A 17184-nucleotide genomic window follows, 5' to 3' on the forward strand; every position below is an offset into this window, starting at 1 on the left:
ATGGCATCCTGCAATTAATGAATTCCAAGAAATCACATCCCTGAAACGGGCGAGAGAGATCTGATAAGCATTGGCAAGAAATGGGGCAGTGCAGCAAGGCAGTAGAGGGGCCACAAACCATGTAGATGAACTTGAAGCCAGACTTATCCTCAAAGGAACCAATGTGTGTAATTAGGCACCTATGTATAACTCAAGGCCATAGAAAAGCCATTTGTCCCTCATATAATGATGCTCAGGACGGATTGAGACTTAGTTGTAGGTAATTTGCTTCACCCACAATATCATTGAAACTTGGACTGGTTGCCCCATATCTTGCAAGCAAGCCAACAACTTCCCATGTTTCTCTTATATATTATGTGACACTGCTAGTGGTCAAATTGCTACCATTGATGGTATGGAAGGGCACCTACCTTGAATGCCGCTGCCCTCCAAACCCACGGGGCTTATAAGAGCAAAGCAAGATTTTAACTCAAGGCAGGGCAAGGGTGACAAAATGCCTGCAAATGTTGCACAAGGACCTTGCAAGTGGTGTGGATGTGGTTTGAGTTGGCGGTGCTCAAGTGCTGCTTCTGTTGTTCCTCTCTTCATCTTTCACTAGCTATCCTCTCTCCTTTTGTGTCGTCAAGGGACCTCTAGCTATATTTCATTCCTTTTGCTTGGGCTCCTAGCAACAGAATGGTATTTGAGTTGCTCACCATAGAATGTAATAAAGATTAGTGGATCAAAACTATGTAAGTATATGTCACCATATACATGTGGTAGTGATGTGTGTGAACACACTAGGACCGCCGGGGCATTTCTTTCCTCTTTAGGAGGTTTTTTCCCCCATGCATTGTGTATACGCCCATCACTCTAGGGCTATCTATCTTTCCATTGCACACTAAGTAATACACTCTCTATTGTGTGCCTTGAGCTTCCTTCGTCTTCTCCAAGCTGTGTGTGTCTCTCTGCAACCCTAATTCCAACAATTGGTATCAGACCAGGTTGTGTCCTCCCGGGCTTAGTCGCCAGCTGCTCCAATACACGCCTGCTCACTTTCTCCGATTTCAGTGAGCTTTGGCGAGCGTTCGCAGGTCGTCTGCTCAGAATTTTGATTTCGGCTCATTTCGGCCTCCGTTTCCACTACAGGCAGTACTGCATAGGCTATTTCTTCATTTTGTGCAGAATTTTTGTCAGTGTTGTTTTCTGCATAACAGGTGCCTTATAGTCTTCTATGTATATAGCACAGGTTGTTCCCGCTCCGTTTCTCCTATTTTCGAGCAGTTTTCACATCAGGTGCAGCATTTACCATGGCTGACAACAACAACATAGTTGTGTTTTCTGCTGAGGACAGGTTGGATGGGGACAACTACCTTATGTGGGCTTATATGATGCAACATGTTCTTGTGTCAAAGGGTGTCTGGAACATTGTGCAGGACATTGATGTACGTCCTGGTCCTGAGGATGTAGGCGATGTTGAGGATGTTGCAGGTCTTGCTGCAAGGATTGCAGCTGTTAGAGTTGTTTTGCCTACGGCAAAACAAGCTCGTTGGGATGTTAAGGATGCGCAGGCTCATGCATTGATTGCGTTTTCTGTGAAGCGCACCATTGTTCCCCACATCCGTTCAGCAAAATCTGCAAAACAGGCTTGGGATATTCTAGCAGGTCTTTATGCAAGCCGCAATGAGGCTAAAAATTATTTGCTGTGTAAAGAGCTGAAGTCGAAGATTATGCATGAGGAAGATGGTATGGACACTTTCCTTGCTACTGTCAAGGATATCAATGAGCAACTTATTTCTGCAGCTGAAGTTATTTCAGACAGTTCCCTTGTGCAGACTGTTCTTGATGCCTTACCAGATTCTTACCAGACTTTTGCTAGTACTTGGAGACTTATGACCCAAGGAAATCCACAGTTGTCAAGTTTGATGCATTATGCACATTGCTGTTGCAAGAGTCACTTTCCACAAAAAACAAGACTAGACAGCGTCGTGCACTTGAATAGGCTTTTATTGCTTCTCAAAGAAAGGGTGGTAATAGCAAAGGAGCCACTTCTTATGGTTCTGCTGCGAGTGGAAAAAATTCTGTTCCTAATGCTTCTACTGGCAGCAATTCGTCTGAAAATTCTGGTGATAATGGCAAAAAGAAGATGCGTTGCCATTATTGTAAAAGCCAATGATCACTTGATCAAGTCGTGTCCTAAGTTGAAGGCAAAAGAGGCTAAGAAGAAAGAGGGTGGTTCCACTGTAAATGCTGGTTCCACTACAAATGCAGCCATTGTTGAGTCTTCTGCAAAAGGAGACTGTAATACTGATGTTGATGCAGAATGGGCCTTTAGCGCAGAGTACACTTACAATCCTGTTGTCCATGATGCGTGCTTGTCAGTTGCTGCAGATTCACATGTGTGGTATTTCGACAGTGGTGCTACAAAGCACATTACCTCACATCATGAATTGTTCACCTCTCTCGAGTCTGTCCCTCATGGGAATTCAGTCACTTGTGCCAACAATGCCTCTTATCCAGTTCAGAGAGTTGGAAAGATTGTGCTTACTGCTGCTAATGGCAGTTCCTTCACACTTGTTGATGCACTTTATGTACCTGGGATCAAGAAGAATCTCTTGTCTGTATCCGCACTTGCTAGACTTGGACTTGTAGTCAAATTTGTGGATGATAGATGTACATTTCATGATCTCAGTTTTGGTGATGAAATTGTTGCATCTGGCCTTTTGTGCCGTGGCTGTATAAGCTCACTTTGTATGACAAGTGTGGACAAAATTTTGCAAATCGTGTTGCAAATTCCAGAGCTATTTCAGATGCAAAACTTTGGCATGCACGTTTTGGTCATCTGAATTTTGCCAGTTTGCTATGTTTGCAGAAATCTGATATGGTTGCTTCTTTGCCACCTCTTGAAGCACCTCTCAAACATGTTTGTGAAGGCTGTATTTTGGGTAAGATGCAACGTTTGAAGTTTCCAAAGGATGGTTCAGTTCCGGCCACATGCAGGTTGCAGCTTGTGCATAGTGATGTTTGTGGGCCCATGCAAACTCCGTCCTTGGGTAATTACCTGTACTTCGTGACTTTCATTGATGATTACTCCAGGCATGCATGGGTATTTCCGCTTAAAGCGAAGTCCGAAGTTTTTATCTGCTTCAAACAATTTCTGGCTATGGCTGAAAATGTCTCAAAATGTACTATGGGCACCCTCCGTTCCGATCGAGGGGGGGAGTATATGTCTCATGAATTTAATGCATTTCTGGCTATTCGTGGGATAAAACACCAATGTACAGTGTCTTATACACCTCAGCAAAATGGTGTTGCTGAAAGGAAAAACAGGTCACTAACGAAAATCGTACGATGTATGGTCAAAAGTCAAGCTTTGCCGCATTCTTTTTGGCTTGAGGCCATCATGTGTGCCACTTATGTACTTAATAGGTGTCCTACGAAAGCTTTGCGGTCTATTACTTCATATGAAGCATGGCATGATAGAAAGCCTTCTATTGAGCACATGCGTGTTTTTGGCTGTTTGGCATATGCTTTGGTGCCACAAGTGCAGCGCAAAAATTTGGATGATAAGGCTGTCAAATGTATTTTTGTTGGTTATAGTGTTGAAAGCAAAGGTTACAGGTTGTATCATCCGCAAACAAAACATATTCTGGTTTCACGGGATGTAGTGTTTGTGGAAGATTTTGTTCAGCCCTTGTTGTCATGTACTAGAGACAGTAATGTAAGCTCACAGGACATTTATGACACTTTGTTGCCTCTTTTCAGTGGTGGAAATACGAATGTAAGTTCCAATGAGGCAAATGTACAACCTATGGGTGTTTCTGAAAATGTTTTAGATCAGCCTATTACTGATGCATATGTATATGATGTACTTGATGAGGAAAGGGCTGAAAATGAGCAGGCTAGAGGTATGCCAAAATGGCTGGTGCACACTTTGCGTGACAGTAAATTGGATGCACCTTTGTCTAGTCGTACTCGTTCAGGTTCTCGCCATGCATCTTATACATCAGATTGTTATGCTTTGGCTGTGTCTAGCTTACATGATATTGAGGAGCCTCTGTCTTTTGATGAAGCACAGAATTCAGAAAATTGGATGGTTGCCATGCAATCAGAATATGATGCACTTATAGAAAATGACACATGGACTTTATGTGATTTGTCTCCTGGCAAAAAGGCCATTGGTACGAAGTGGGTTTACAAGTTGAAACGCAAGCCGGATGGTGAGATCGATCGCCATAAGGCTCGAGTCACAGCAAAAAGGCATAGACTATGAAGAGACTTTTGCTCCCACTTGTCGTATAACTATTGTGCATTTTCTATGTGCATTGGCAGCTCATTTTGGTTCGGATGTACATCAATCAGACATTGTTACTGCTTTCTTGAATGGTGACATATTTGAGGAAGTTTATGTAACGCAGCCTCGCGGTTTTGTCATAAAACGACAAGAGGACAAAGTGTGAAGATGTAAGAACGCTTTGTATGGGTTGAAGCAATCTCCTCGTGCTTGGTATGAGAAAGCTGACACTCATTTGGTTAAACGAGGCTTTTGTAACAGTCCAACAGAAAGCACATTGTATGTAAAGCGTGAGGATGATGTACTTCTCATTGCGGTTTTTTATGTTGATGATTTGTTGATCACTGGACCAAATGAAACACATATTGTTGAATTTAAGGCTGATTTGAATGCTGCTTTCAAGATAAAAGAATTGGGGCTGTTGCATCATTACTTGGGTATACAGTTTAAGCAGTGTGATGGTGGTATTGCCTTGTGTCAGAAAAGTTACATAGAGACATTGCTATGTAAGTTTGGACTTGAGGCCAAATATTCATTTTGCAGTCTCACGGGTCAGCAGATTTATGCATAGCCCAGGGTCTAAGCATTGGCAGGCTGTCAAGAGGATTTTGCGCTACCTTAGTGGCACTTTACATCTTGGCTTGTTTTATCCCAAGGGGGGATCATTGCCGCCAGACTTACATGCTTTTTCGGACTCAGATTGGGCTGGTTGTTTTGATACGCGAGTGTCCACAAGTGGTTTTTGTTTCATGCTTGGCAGTTCATGTGTATCATGGTTGAGCAAGAAGCAACCTATTGTGGCCACTTCCAGTGTGAGGCTGAGTACAAGGCAGTCTTCATAGCTACGGTTGAGTGTGTATGGCTCAGACGCCTTATGCTGATTTGGGTGTTGGACAGGACACTGCCAACACTATCTACACTGACAGTCAGAGCGCATTGGCAGTTGCGAGGAACCCAGTTTTTCATGCTCGCACAAAGCACATTGAGGTGCATTACCACTATGTCAGGGAGAGGCTCTCAGCAAGAGAGATCAGCTTGGCTTATGTGCCAACACAAGACAACCTTGGAGATCTTTTCACAAAGGCATTGTCTCGTGAGAAGCTTGAAGCTTTCCGCAAAGGTTTGGCCTTACTCCCCTTTGTGGGCTGATCCTGTCCTCAGGGCATGGCACTTCCCTTTACTCATGTGCCAGCTCTCGTTCACCGCATCACTCCAGGGGGAATTTGTTACCATATACATGTGGTAGTGATGTGTGTGACCGCCGGGGCATTTTTTCCCTCTTTAGGAGGTTTTTTCCCCCATGCATTGTATATACGCCCATCACTCTAGGGCTATCTATCTTTCCATTGCACACTAAGTAATACACTCTCTATTGTGTGCCTTGAGCTTCCTTCGTCTTCTCCAAGCTGTGTGTGTCTCTCTGCAACCCTAATTCGAACAGTATACATGGATAGATGTTTCCCTAATGAAACCAAAAACAATGACTACAACTAAACCCTCAAATTTGTGTGTTAAGGAGTGGATCATACCCTTTATACCATTTTTCTCAATATGTTCTCTCATTAAATTATGTCTCCATTTCCATGTGGAGCTAATTTAATGGAAAGTCATGAGGTAGGGCAATGGCATTGCTACCCTTCACACACGGCCAGTTATTAGAGAAAATAAAGATAGTAGTACATCTTGGGGGAGGACCTTGCAAAATATTTACACCACCATGCTTCCACATCATGGCGTACCCGCTTGAAATGGAAAATTATATCCTTATGAAGTAATGTACAAACATGAAAATTAAGAAGAAACTACATCTTTTGGAATATTATATTACCAAAAAAAGGTAAAGCATTCAGGCATATTTTGCACATATTGCTCTACAAATAGCCCTTGTGATCCACCTACTTGCAATTTCAAGACCATTGTGCAATTAAATTTTTTCCTCTTCTCGAAGCTCTAAGCAACATATGAGAGCAAGAGAGATGCATCACTTTCAGCATGAGCTCCTTATTTCCATCATGGAAAACATAGTTTGCTATTGCCAATATGTAGCTCCTACATATTATGCAGTGCTTCCTTTGGACTGCCCACCTACTAAGAAATGCTAGAAGGTCGCAAATGCTTGGTCTTGCACTAACTATAAGTTGACTCCCATTGATAAATCTCAAAGGGTTTCAATTGAAGTTTTCAAGCGCCGTTTTTTTAGATCGGTTTTTGTTGTAGCCCTCTCACCCACCACTTGTGGCCACATCGTCTTCTCCACAATGTTGTCGAGGTGCAATAACAAAGCTTTATTGGCATCATTAAAAGCATTCAAGCCACAATAGCCAATATAGGCCTGCCTTCTCTACATTGCTTTCATGGTGGTGGTGAAGTTGAGATGGAAGCTGGGAACGAACTAAGGTAGTCGACATGCAGCCTAGGATGATGTGCACCATTGTTAATTTGCATGGTAAGCACCAAAAGGAGGATGAGCAATTTAGAGGCAATTAAAGTGGGCAATGGATGCAATACCCTTGACCTAGGACCCGCATCAGAAGGGTTAGCCAAGAAGCATAACGAATACAATCGAGACACAATTGGAGAGTAAAGGTGTATTACATGGCAAGTTGATTACTATTTAGCAAAAGTATGACCATGTTTAGGCACTATCATGCAAAGTGATAAGTAATCTAGAATTTATAATACTCCATGCTGTGGAGAATGATGCTCATGAACTTGCAGTAATGCAAGCTCGACATAGGGAAAAGGGCAAGGTGGCTACATAGAAACTTGGTCACCTCCCACTCCGGATATTTTGTCCTCCCTGACCAAATGGCGCTACTTTCACAAGAAGATTTAGAAATATTCTCATGTAGGAAAACTGAGTCTTTTTCAGTGTTTTTCAAACCATGCATAACATCATGAGCTTCTGCTCGCGAGGCACCACATACCTAGCTAGGTATGCGGTGCCTCCCTCACAGAAACTCGTGATGTTGAGGTAAGTCACAATGTGGGAATTATTGTGAGAATTTATCTAAAACTTCTTGTGAATTTGGTCCGAACACCCATCTCTCCACCCCTTGACCTTGTGAGACACCCACCTGATGATCTGCAATATTAAAATAGTCCCATCAAGCGCAGTCTGCCTAGAGTTGAGGCAAAGACTCCATATATGTATGTTAGAGAGAGAGAGAGAGAGAGAGAGAGAGAGAGAGGTAGAAGTAGATGATGACATCAGTAGGATAAATTCCCTCGAGTTGCTCCCATCCATTCAAGAAGCCACAAACCAGGGCTAAAGCTACACCTTGGGGCTAACAATACACACATTGTTCCACCTAAATAATGGCTAAACCTTTACAAAATTGAACTTCCTCATCGGCATTGAAAACCATGGAAAGAAGGCAAATATAAATGAACAAAAGGCAATCCTAAAAGCATGTTTCTGATTGAAACTCTCAAAGTTGGAACAAAGACTTATCAATTATAGTATTTTTTCTCTTTAGGCTTCAGCACTACAGACGCTACTTGGAACCAAAATGTTGTAAGTCAAGTTTGAATCTATATGTATTCTATAGCAGCAGTCCGAGTACCCTTTACACATGGCAACGTGCGCGAGTTGAAGGCCAAATGCCAAAAGTGAGAGAAGCTCACGTGCACGAGATAAAGAGGGGGAGCGAAACAGAGAGAGAGAGAGAGAGAGAGAGAGAGAGAGAGAGAGAGAGAGAGAGAGAGAGAGGGCCGCCGAAGCCGTACTCGTTGATGCAATGGTCCCTTGCCCTTCCCTTTTTCCCAAAAAACCCTAGTGTTTTAAAACTAGAGCCACACCGAGTTTTTATAAAATATGAACAATGCACAAGGTAAAGGAACAAGAGGCACTATAGAATCCGCTTTACTATAAATATACCTTTTGTCCATCATTGTGGATAGAGACATGGATGAGTTATTTGTAAAATTGTAATTATATCCATAGTTCTCCAAAATAAGCATATTTGCAAGATTGTTTCTATACACAAGAAGTTTCTGACGGTTTCCCTTTTGGGAAAGAGGTCCTCTTTCCCTTGTCTTTCCCATAGTTTTCAACATCATAAGCTTTTGCAGGCTCGGCACCGCACACCTAGCTAGGTGCAGATGGGGGCAGGGGATTGCCGCCCCCCCAACCGGGGCCAGTAACCCCCTGCCCCCAACCGCACATAGCTAGGTGCGCAGTGCTCGCCCCCAAAACCTCATCATGTTGTCATACTTCACAATGTGGGAATAATTGTGGGAAGGTGTTGAAAGCTTCTGGTGATACTTATATGTTGGTTTTTTGTTTTTCTGCCTTCTTTTAGTTGCTACTTTCATTCCATAAATTTATGTCGACGCTAGCTGCACACAAGTAATATTCACAAAATTAATATCTTATATTGCTAAGTAATAGTATGAATGTGGGCAAGTAAAGGAGGATTTGCAATTTCTATATCGACAATGCACATACATACAACAAAATTCTTAAATAACTCAAAAGGCTAGGCGACTCGTGTATCTTCTAGACAAAAGAATAGAGAAACCACACAAGAAGATTTAGAAATATTCTCATGTAGAAAAACGGAGTCTTTTTCAGTGTTTTTCATACCATGCATAACATCATGAGCTTCTGCTCGAGAGGCACCACATACCTAGCTAGGTACTATTGGGGGCAAGGGACCACCAGGCCGACATTATGTGGTACTTGAGAGGCACCACATACCTAGCTACGTACGATTGGGGGTAGGGGACCACCAACCCCCCCACCAGGCCGACGGTATGTGGTGCTCGAGAGGCACCACATACCTAGCTAGGTACGATTGGGGGCAGGGGACCACCGGCCCCCCCACCAGGCCTAAAGTCTTCTACTCCCAATGGTACCTAGCTAGGTATGCAGTGCCTCCCTCATAGAAACACATGATGTTGAGGTAAGTCACAATGTGGGAATTATTGTGAGAATTAATCGAAAACTTCCTTGTGTCAAAGAATAAGCCAATTCAGTACTCAAAAATAAACAAGAGAATATCATGTTTGAATACCTAAACTCGATTCCTACATATGATGGCTCATTTGTGGTATATATCAAAAGATACCATCCATGCAGGAATTCAGAAAGCAAGGCTAAAAGCAATTGGCTAAAACAATTGCTACACCTTTGGGCCAAAAATCCATGCATTTTTCCACCTAAAAGATAGCTAATCCTTTGCAAAATTGAAGTTCCTTTTCAGCACTCATGCAAAGAAGGCACAACATAAATGAACAAATTTGCTATTCTTGTGAGAAGTGCATCCAACAAAGCTATTGCTGGATTTATGCAACATTCCCTTGCTCTCTACGCTTTGCCCAAAAAATTATAGTTGCTTATCATTCTCATAAGCCCTTAACATATACTTCAAAAATAATGTCATCATTTTTTATTAGAAGTGAACAATGCACGATGGAAATGAACAAGAGACGAGCGTACCTTTCATCAAGACTCTAGCTAAAAACATGGCCCCTGTATTTTGTGGAAATTCCCAAAATACATTTAAATCTTCAAAATTTCCCCAAGTACACTGAACAATTCTTCAATGGGTCAAATTTTGGATAGGTTATTAATATTATGATCAATCTTTGAGTGTCTTGAACAAAGATAGGGATCTATCCTCTAAGCCAAAACTTTTCACACAATCTGGTGCTGCCAGGGCCATTCCGGCAGTTGAGGTGTCGACACCTCCTTGTATGCAATTGGCGAGTCTTCAATGCATTCCATGTGCTGGATTGTGCGAATCTAATTGAAGGGAAGCTATTATAATTCCATGCGTTGAGGTGGCAGGCCTCCAACACTGAAAACTCTAGATTCTCTCCCCCACAACCCCCGACCTTGACGGGGAGGTTGTCTTATCTGATGAAAAAGCTAGTAAAATTTCCATGTTGCTAGTCCCCCCCCCCCAACAAACACCAAAAAAAAAAAAAAAGGCAACAAATGTATGAAACGAGGGTTCCAAGTTCTTCACAAATGCACTACATACAATAGCTTGCCCATTCGACACTCTACAATAGAATGTGGCAACAAGGATTCCAAACTCTTCCTCAAAGCACCTCCACATCCCTCCAAGATATATTTAACCAGCCATTGACCTGCTTAACCAATGCCTACGCATTCAGTCATAAATCTTTCTGCCAAGAATGGCAAAAGTTTTATAGATTGCTTTTTATACCCCTCTCTCTCTCTCTCTCTCTCTCTCTCTCTCTCTCTCTCATGTAAACAGCTTCATTTTGGGGCCCAGAATCGTCACAGGACAACTAGAAGCAGAGTGAGAGGCAGCAGGTGATTCGCAACAAACGCTCGTTACCTCGTTACATTGTAGAGCTGAGACTGATGATCTCATGGTGTTAAGAGGATGAGTGAAGACACAAACAAGACCACCATAAGGGCTTGGGAGGCACCTCGGGCATTGGCTGCCGACGAGAGGAGGCCCACATGGTATGCTTAATGCTTAAATACGGACGTAGGTTGCTTGCTAGACATGGCCTTGATATTCCAACAACTTCCAATTGTTTGTCATATCATATGTGCTTTCAAATAGAAAAGCAAGCGCATGCCTCTTGCAGCCTCCCCAGAGCCCCACCTTTCTGTTGACACAAAGGTGCGCCCGCCCGCCACCCCCCCCCCCCCCCCCCCCCCCCCCCCCCCCCCCGATTGCATTCCATGAGCAACTTAACATGCTTCATCCCTGTAGCTTATTTGGAGAGCCAGCATGGGGATCCCTCTGCCTACTGATTATGAGACAATGATCATAAACCCTTAACCAGGAAGGGGAGGAGATGAAGGACGACAAAGACCAGGGTTCAGGGCTTAAAGGTAGTTTCTGCCAATGTTGCACTTATGCCTTTATAAAAGCCATTCTAATAGCAGAGGACTGTGGGTTCTCAGAGATAACTTCATTGGCTCCCAGTGTCCCAAGTTGTTGCATTCATGATCAGGAACCATAAGGCACAAGTGGGAAACGTCTTGCATGCAAACATCAGTATACTGTGCATGTTCAAAAAAATGCAAACCTTGTTGGAGTACACAGAATTGTAGCAACATGGGAATGGAACTAGAGAAGAAATGGCAAAACAAAAGTAGAACATTATCCATTGACCGAAGACAACATAAACTCGCGCTTTCTTTGCACCCTCGTAACAGCGTAATGGACTACCCTTTTTATGTAGGGCAGTGCCAACAAATGACAACTGCATTGCAAAAGACATCAGCACTTCAGGGAGCACCCTTTTTCAACAACTGGAAGAAAAATGATAGGCTCATTAGAGCAAACTCAAGAAAACCTAGATACTCGGAACCAAAAAAAAAAAAGTGAGTCTAATGACTGATGAAAGCACAATTGCTTACTGCTTGATCAGACATACACATGTAAATTACCCAACAATCTACATTCTTATTCTCAAACCGCAAAAAATGAACATGCAAAGGCTTCCACTTGATTCTAATGAAAAGAAAACCTTTTTATCCAATTTTTTTATGTTCCTACATATGCAATTGAAAAATTGCAAATTGCAACAAAATGAAACGATAAAGAACATAAAAACAGATAATAATCAGAATTCCATTAATCTTACCAGGACTGAATTGCAATACCCAACCATGCTGCTGCATCAATAAATTCACACCAGTCCTCCCACTCAAATACAAAAAAGTCTTCTGAGCAAGCCGTGTCCCAACATGGTTCTAAAGGAAGTAGCATATTTTGCTCACAAATATTTGCTTTGAAAAGGCGCCTTCCGATAGTACAGATATACATAATAACAAAGATAAATCCTTCAATACTGATAAAACTCTCCCATATTCTGAAGAATTTACAACGATATATTGAATTAACCTGCACAACCCTCGCAATCTGATATTTTACTCAAGAAGCTTGGTTCACTATACCCCTAAGCCATTGTTGCCTATACAAAAAAAATCGGAATGCCTCACCACATGTATACTAAAACAAAAGAGAGAGAGACAAGCTACGACCCATCAAACACCAACAAAAAATAGGAGCTCTCATGATAGACAAATGCCCCTTCCTGACCAGGCTGCTAGAGGACAGCTCTGATTCTTAACCAATCCCTCAGCTTCATTCAAAGAAAATTTAGCTAGCACTGCACCACCCAAAAGCGAAACAAAATGCATTATGCCATGCAGCTGCAGATTCTGCTTTAGATGCTTATTCCTCATTATCACCCTGATCTTCCAGTAGATAGTTCGCAGCCAGCAGTTCATTTCTATCACATGCAAGGAAGGCTTCAATGACACGTGCACGATCAAAACCCAGAGCTTCGAGCTGCACAATATTAACAAAAATACGATCAAAGATGCGCGTTGCAGATATGAGTTAATCTCTGCACAAACCAACCACATACCCTTTCAATAGCTTCTCTTTCTTCAGGTGTAACATTAATGGACTGTGGCATCGCTTCCGCAATTTGTCCAAGAATATCTCTATAAAAACAAAAGGACCAAGGCTAAGCCAGCAAATCACAAGGAATCATGTGACAGAAGTTCAACACGTACTCTTCAGCTCCTTCAGCGCCTGCTTCATTAATCAACCGAAGAAACTCTGTTTGATTGTCATTGATCAATCGGAACAATTGAGGATTCTGCTTCCCCAATTCCTGCAACATGGGCTGCACAAACAAAACTATGCTTTACAGCAACTAAATCATCAAGTTCAAAACCAGGGGAGCAAAACACACCAAAAAACACCTGTAAAATCTGAGGATTTGCTTGGACCATAGTTCTCAGAGCTTGAAACTGTTGACACAACACATCCCTGTCATGTGAGCCGATTTACCATACAATATATTTGACGAATATAAGCATGCATAAAGTTATTTGGCAATGCATTTCCCTAAAATTACAGCATACTGAAAAGATTTACCTGTTGGAAAAGTAAACAAAAGCAAGGAGCGCAAAAAAAAAAAAAGGTTCATCTATTTGAACGGTCATAAAAAGAAACCATGAATGACTACAGCTTCCTTCATTGATCCTCATTTGTTCACAATGTAAAGCTATCAATCCCACTCCTTATGAGGGTGCTTTTGATCGACGCTTCACTTTTTTTTGACTTGGCCTATTGCAAAAGTGCATGATGCTAATCAAATTAGTCAAACCCTATTGAGGTTCTTGAATGTGTTAAAACTTACGCTTAGCAAGGCTCATGAATTTTATCATATGCAATGTTAACAAGCATCCATAGTTTCAGAAGGGTAACTCGGTGCATTTGACTATCATGAACCAATGTCTAGAGCAATGTCATAAAGGCTAAGTCATCGTCGCATGCATGTGACTATCATGAACCAATGCCTAGGGCAGGTCGGGAAGAAATGTCCTAAGTTTCAGAAGGGTAACTTGGTGCATTTGACTATCATGAACCAATGTCTAGAGCAGGTCGGGAAGAAATGTCCTAAGTTTCAGAAGGGTAACTTGGTGCATTTGACTATCATGAACCAATGTCTAGAGCAGGTCCGAAAGAAATGTCCTAAGTTATTTTCTCGCAGGGCTTTGCCATTCCCTCAGGTAGTTTGACCTACCCCACAGATGAGATCATGACGCAAAGAGCCGAACAGACTTCGACAAATGAAAGTAGAAAGAGGAAGAGCAACCCAGAAAGGAAAGAGAAGGATGCACGACCCAAACTTACTCAAGAGAGGGCTCGCTACATAAAGGAGGGGAAGTGCTTTGGATGTGGGGAAACTAGACATATCTCCGTGAAGTGCCCTAAAAAGGCACAGAAAGAACAGAAGAACAAGGACGACGATAGGCCTAAGGGTTCGAGAGCAACTGAGGAACAACGTGGAAGAAAAGACAAGATGAAAACAAGACTAGTTCCAGATTGCGTGGGTACCGATCCCAGCACGATGGACGAGAGTACAGAACTTTGCCGAGCTTGGGGCAAAGTGAAAGACCAAGAAGCCCTGATCTTCTTTGATGGAGGAGCCAAGGCCAACTTAATTTCACCGAACTTGGCGGCACGGCTCGAGATCACTCCCGATCAGATGGGACCAATTGCGGAGGCAGTTTTAACGACACCCGGCAAGGACGTAGCCATTACACTTGTCATTGGCAAACTTCGGTTGCATTGTCGGGGGTATTTGGGGCATGAGGACTTTTACACAGAGCCTTTGGAAGGTTGTGATGTTCTCTTGGGAACTCCCTGATACCATAAGAACAACGCCGTGGTCGACTATCAGGCGAGGAAAGCGACATTGACCACAGAGAAGGGCATAACCATTGTACTCGATGTAAAGCTTAAGGGCGGTCTGTCCCTATTGTATCGGCTTCGGCCAATTCAAAGGTAATGAAATCCAGTCTGTTTGTTTACTCGATCTTTATGAAAGAGTTGAGTGATGAGGATAGGTCAAATATGTCTGAACTTGATAAAGACGCCAAGATTTTCTCCACTTTCATGCCGATCGCTTCTCAGAGGACCTACCAGGTGAGTTACCAACCACTCGCCCTGAAGATCATACCATTGATCTGATACTTGGAAGCAAGCCACCGAACCGGCCACCTTATTGTGTAAGCCGAGCCCAGAACCAAGAGATTATGAACCAAGAGAAAGACCCCTTGGAAAAGGGTCTTGTCCAACCTAGTACTTCACCGTATTACTCTCCAGTGTTGTTGGTTTTGAAGAAAGACGGATCTTGGAGAATGAGCGTCAATTATAGAGCTCTCAACAAAATCACCATCAAGAACAGATTTCCGATTCCTAGAATCGATGATATACTTGACCGACTTCAGGGCTCCTTGTGCTTTAGCAGGATCGACTTGAAAAGTGGATATCATCAGATCCGAATCGCGTCGGGAGACGTCAACAAGACAGCCTTTCGGACGACTTTTGGGTTATTTGAGTTTTTGGTGGTGCCTTTTGGCCTAACCAATGCTCCGGCGACATTTAACTGGATGATGGACAGGATTTTTCGAGAGTACAGGCTATTTGTTGGCACTTTCTTTAACGATATCATTGTTTTCTCCAAGGATCATCTGCTTCAAGTCTTTCAGGCATTACGAGATTACAAATTAGTGATTAATGCGCAGAAAAGTAAATTTTTCCTACCAGGGATACACTCTTTGGGACACATTGTGTTAGCAACAGGAGTGCAGATGGATCCGGCCAAGATATAGACTATCCGTGATTGGCCCGATTTGAAGAATGTCCATGAAGTTCGAAGCTTCTTGGGATTGTGTTCGTACTACAGGCGGTTCATTCAAAAGTTTGCAGAGGTTGCTTCCCCTTTGCATATCTTGACACAGAAAGGAGTCCCTTTCTTGTGGGGACCCACAGAGGTGACTGCCTTTCAGATATTGAAAGAAAAATTGACTCCGAGACCCGTTTTGACTTTGCCGGACTTGCAGAAGTCATTTGAAGTATATTGTGATGCTTGTGGTCGTAGTCTGGGTGCGGTCTTAATGCAAGAAGGCCATGTCATTGCTTACGGGAGCCGATTGTTCTCAAGGCCAGAATTGACAGCATAGATCCATGCTCTTACTCAGTGGCGGCATTACCTACTCGGAGCGGATTTTACTGTCTTTACAGACCATCAGTTTACGCTACTTCTTGTCACAGAAGCAGCTATTGGAAAAGCAAATGCCGTGGGCGAACATCTTGTCACAATTTCACTTCCAGATTGTCTATGTGCAGGGATAGAAGAATTTGGTGGCAGATGCTTTGTCTCGGAAGCCATTGGTTCTAGCTATTTCCGCGATTTCACCATAGGAGCTTCGAGGATATGGTCGATCAGTATGCCACGACTATGGATTTTCCAGACGTTTTCACACGGATACGGGATGGAGAGACAATAGTGGGATATTATTCGGGATTACGGGTCACCGCGGCATTGCTACCACCATTTAAGGGGTAGAGAGATGCTTCTTTTGGCCGAAACTCAAGAAGGATGTGGACGAGTTTGTGCGCAGTTGCTTGGTATGCCAAAAGGTCAAGTTTGACAAGCATAAAGCACAGGGATTGTTACAGCCTTTGCCCATACCCACCCGCCCCTGGGAAAGTATTGCAATGGATTTCATTTTTGATCTCCCGAGAACACAGAGTGGTCACGATGGTATCTAGATTGTTATTGACAGATCTAGCAAGCAGACTCATTTCATTCCAAGGAAGAAAACAGTCAAGCCAGATTACTTAGCGACACTGTTTGTGGCCCAGATTTTCAGATTACATGGCATGCCCAAGACGATTGTCTCCGACAAGGTCCCCAGATTCATGAGTTTGTTTTGGAAGGCAATTTGGGAGAACATTGGCACGCGATTGCAATTCTCGTCATCTTTCCACCCGCAGACTGACGGGCAATCTGAGAGTGCTAATTCAGTGGTTTTAGATTTATTGTAGTCTTATATCTCGGATCAGCAGACTCAATGGGAAAAGTATCTACCTTTGGTGGAATTTGCCTACAACAACACGATACACTCTTCGATGGGGAAGGCTCCATTTGAGATTATTGAAGGTGCTGCGAAGGTTTTACCCTTCTTAAGCACGAAAGATAAGATTTTTGAAACCGATGTGTACACACGCGACTTGGACACGGCTTTTGCCAAGGTCCGCGAGGCTTTGCAGAAATCTCAGGAAAGACAGAAAAAGGTAGGGGATCGCCATCGTCACGATTTGAAATTGAAGGAGAATGATCGGGTGCTCTTACGTTTTGAGAAGGCATGCCTGAGAAAGAAGAAAGGAAAGGAGAGGCTTTTTCCAAAGCTTAGTATGAGATACTATGGACCTTTCCACATCTCTGGAAAGATCAATGATGTCTCCTTCCGATTGAAATTGCCTAACACTTGGAGGATACACAATGCATTTCATGTGAGTCTCTTGAAACCTTTTAAAGGTGATGTGCCCGAAGATGGGGAGCCCGATGAGCAACCCAAAGTGGAGGAAAACGAGGAGATCCTT

General features: G+C 42.9%; 1 protein-coding gene across 1 annotated transcript in view; it reads right to left on the reverse strand.

Moving 5' to 3' along the window:
• Positions 1-11825: 11825 nt before the first annotated feature.
• Positions 11826-17184, reverse strand: part of LOC147461208 (ubiquitin receptor RAD23b-like) — a 38799-nt gene continuing 33440 nt past the window's right edge. Inside the window, exons 9-12 of the mRNA XM_086508818.1 lie at positions 12987-13034; positions 12795-12907; positions 12644-12722; positions 11826-12564 (exon numbers count right to left, since the gene is read on the reverse strand). Of these exons, the coding sequence (XP_086364944.1) occupies positions 12448-12564; positions 12644-12722; positions 12795-12907; positions 12987-13034 (357 nt within the window). The 3' untranslated portion in view covers positions 11826-12447. The remainder of the gene's footprint in view (positions 12565-12643; positions 12723-12794; positions 12908-12986; positions 13035-17184) is intronic.

The sequence above is a fragment of the Adiantum capillus-veneris genome, chromosome 3, assembly GCF_014529385.1.
Source record: "Adiantum capillus-veneris isolate H3 chromosome 3, ASM1452938v2, whole genome shotgun sequence".
In the NCBI taxonomy this organism is placed as follows: domain Eukaryota; kingdom Viridiplantae; phylum Streptophyta; class Polypodiopsida; order Polypodiales; family Pteridaceae; genus Adiantum; species Adiantum capillus-veneris.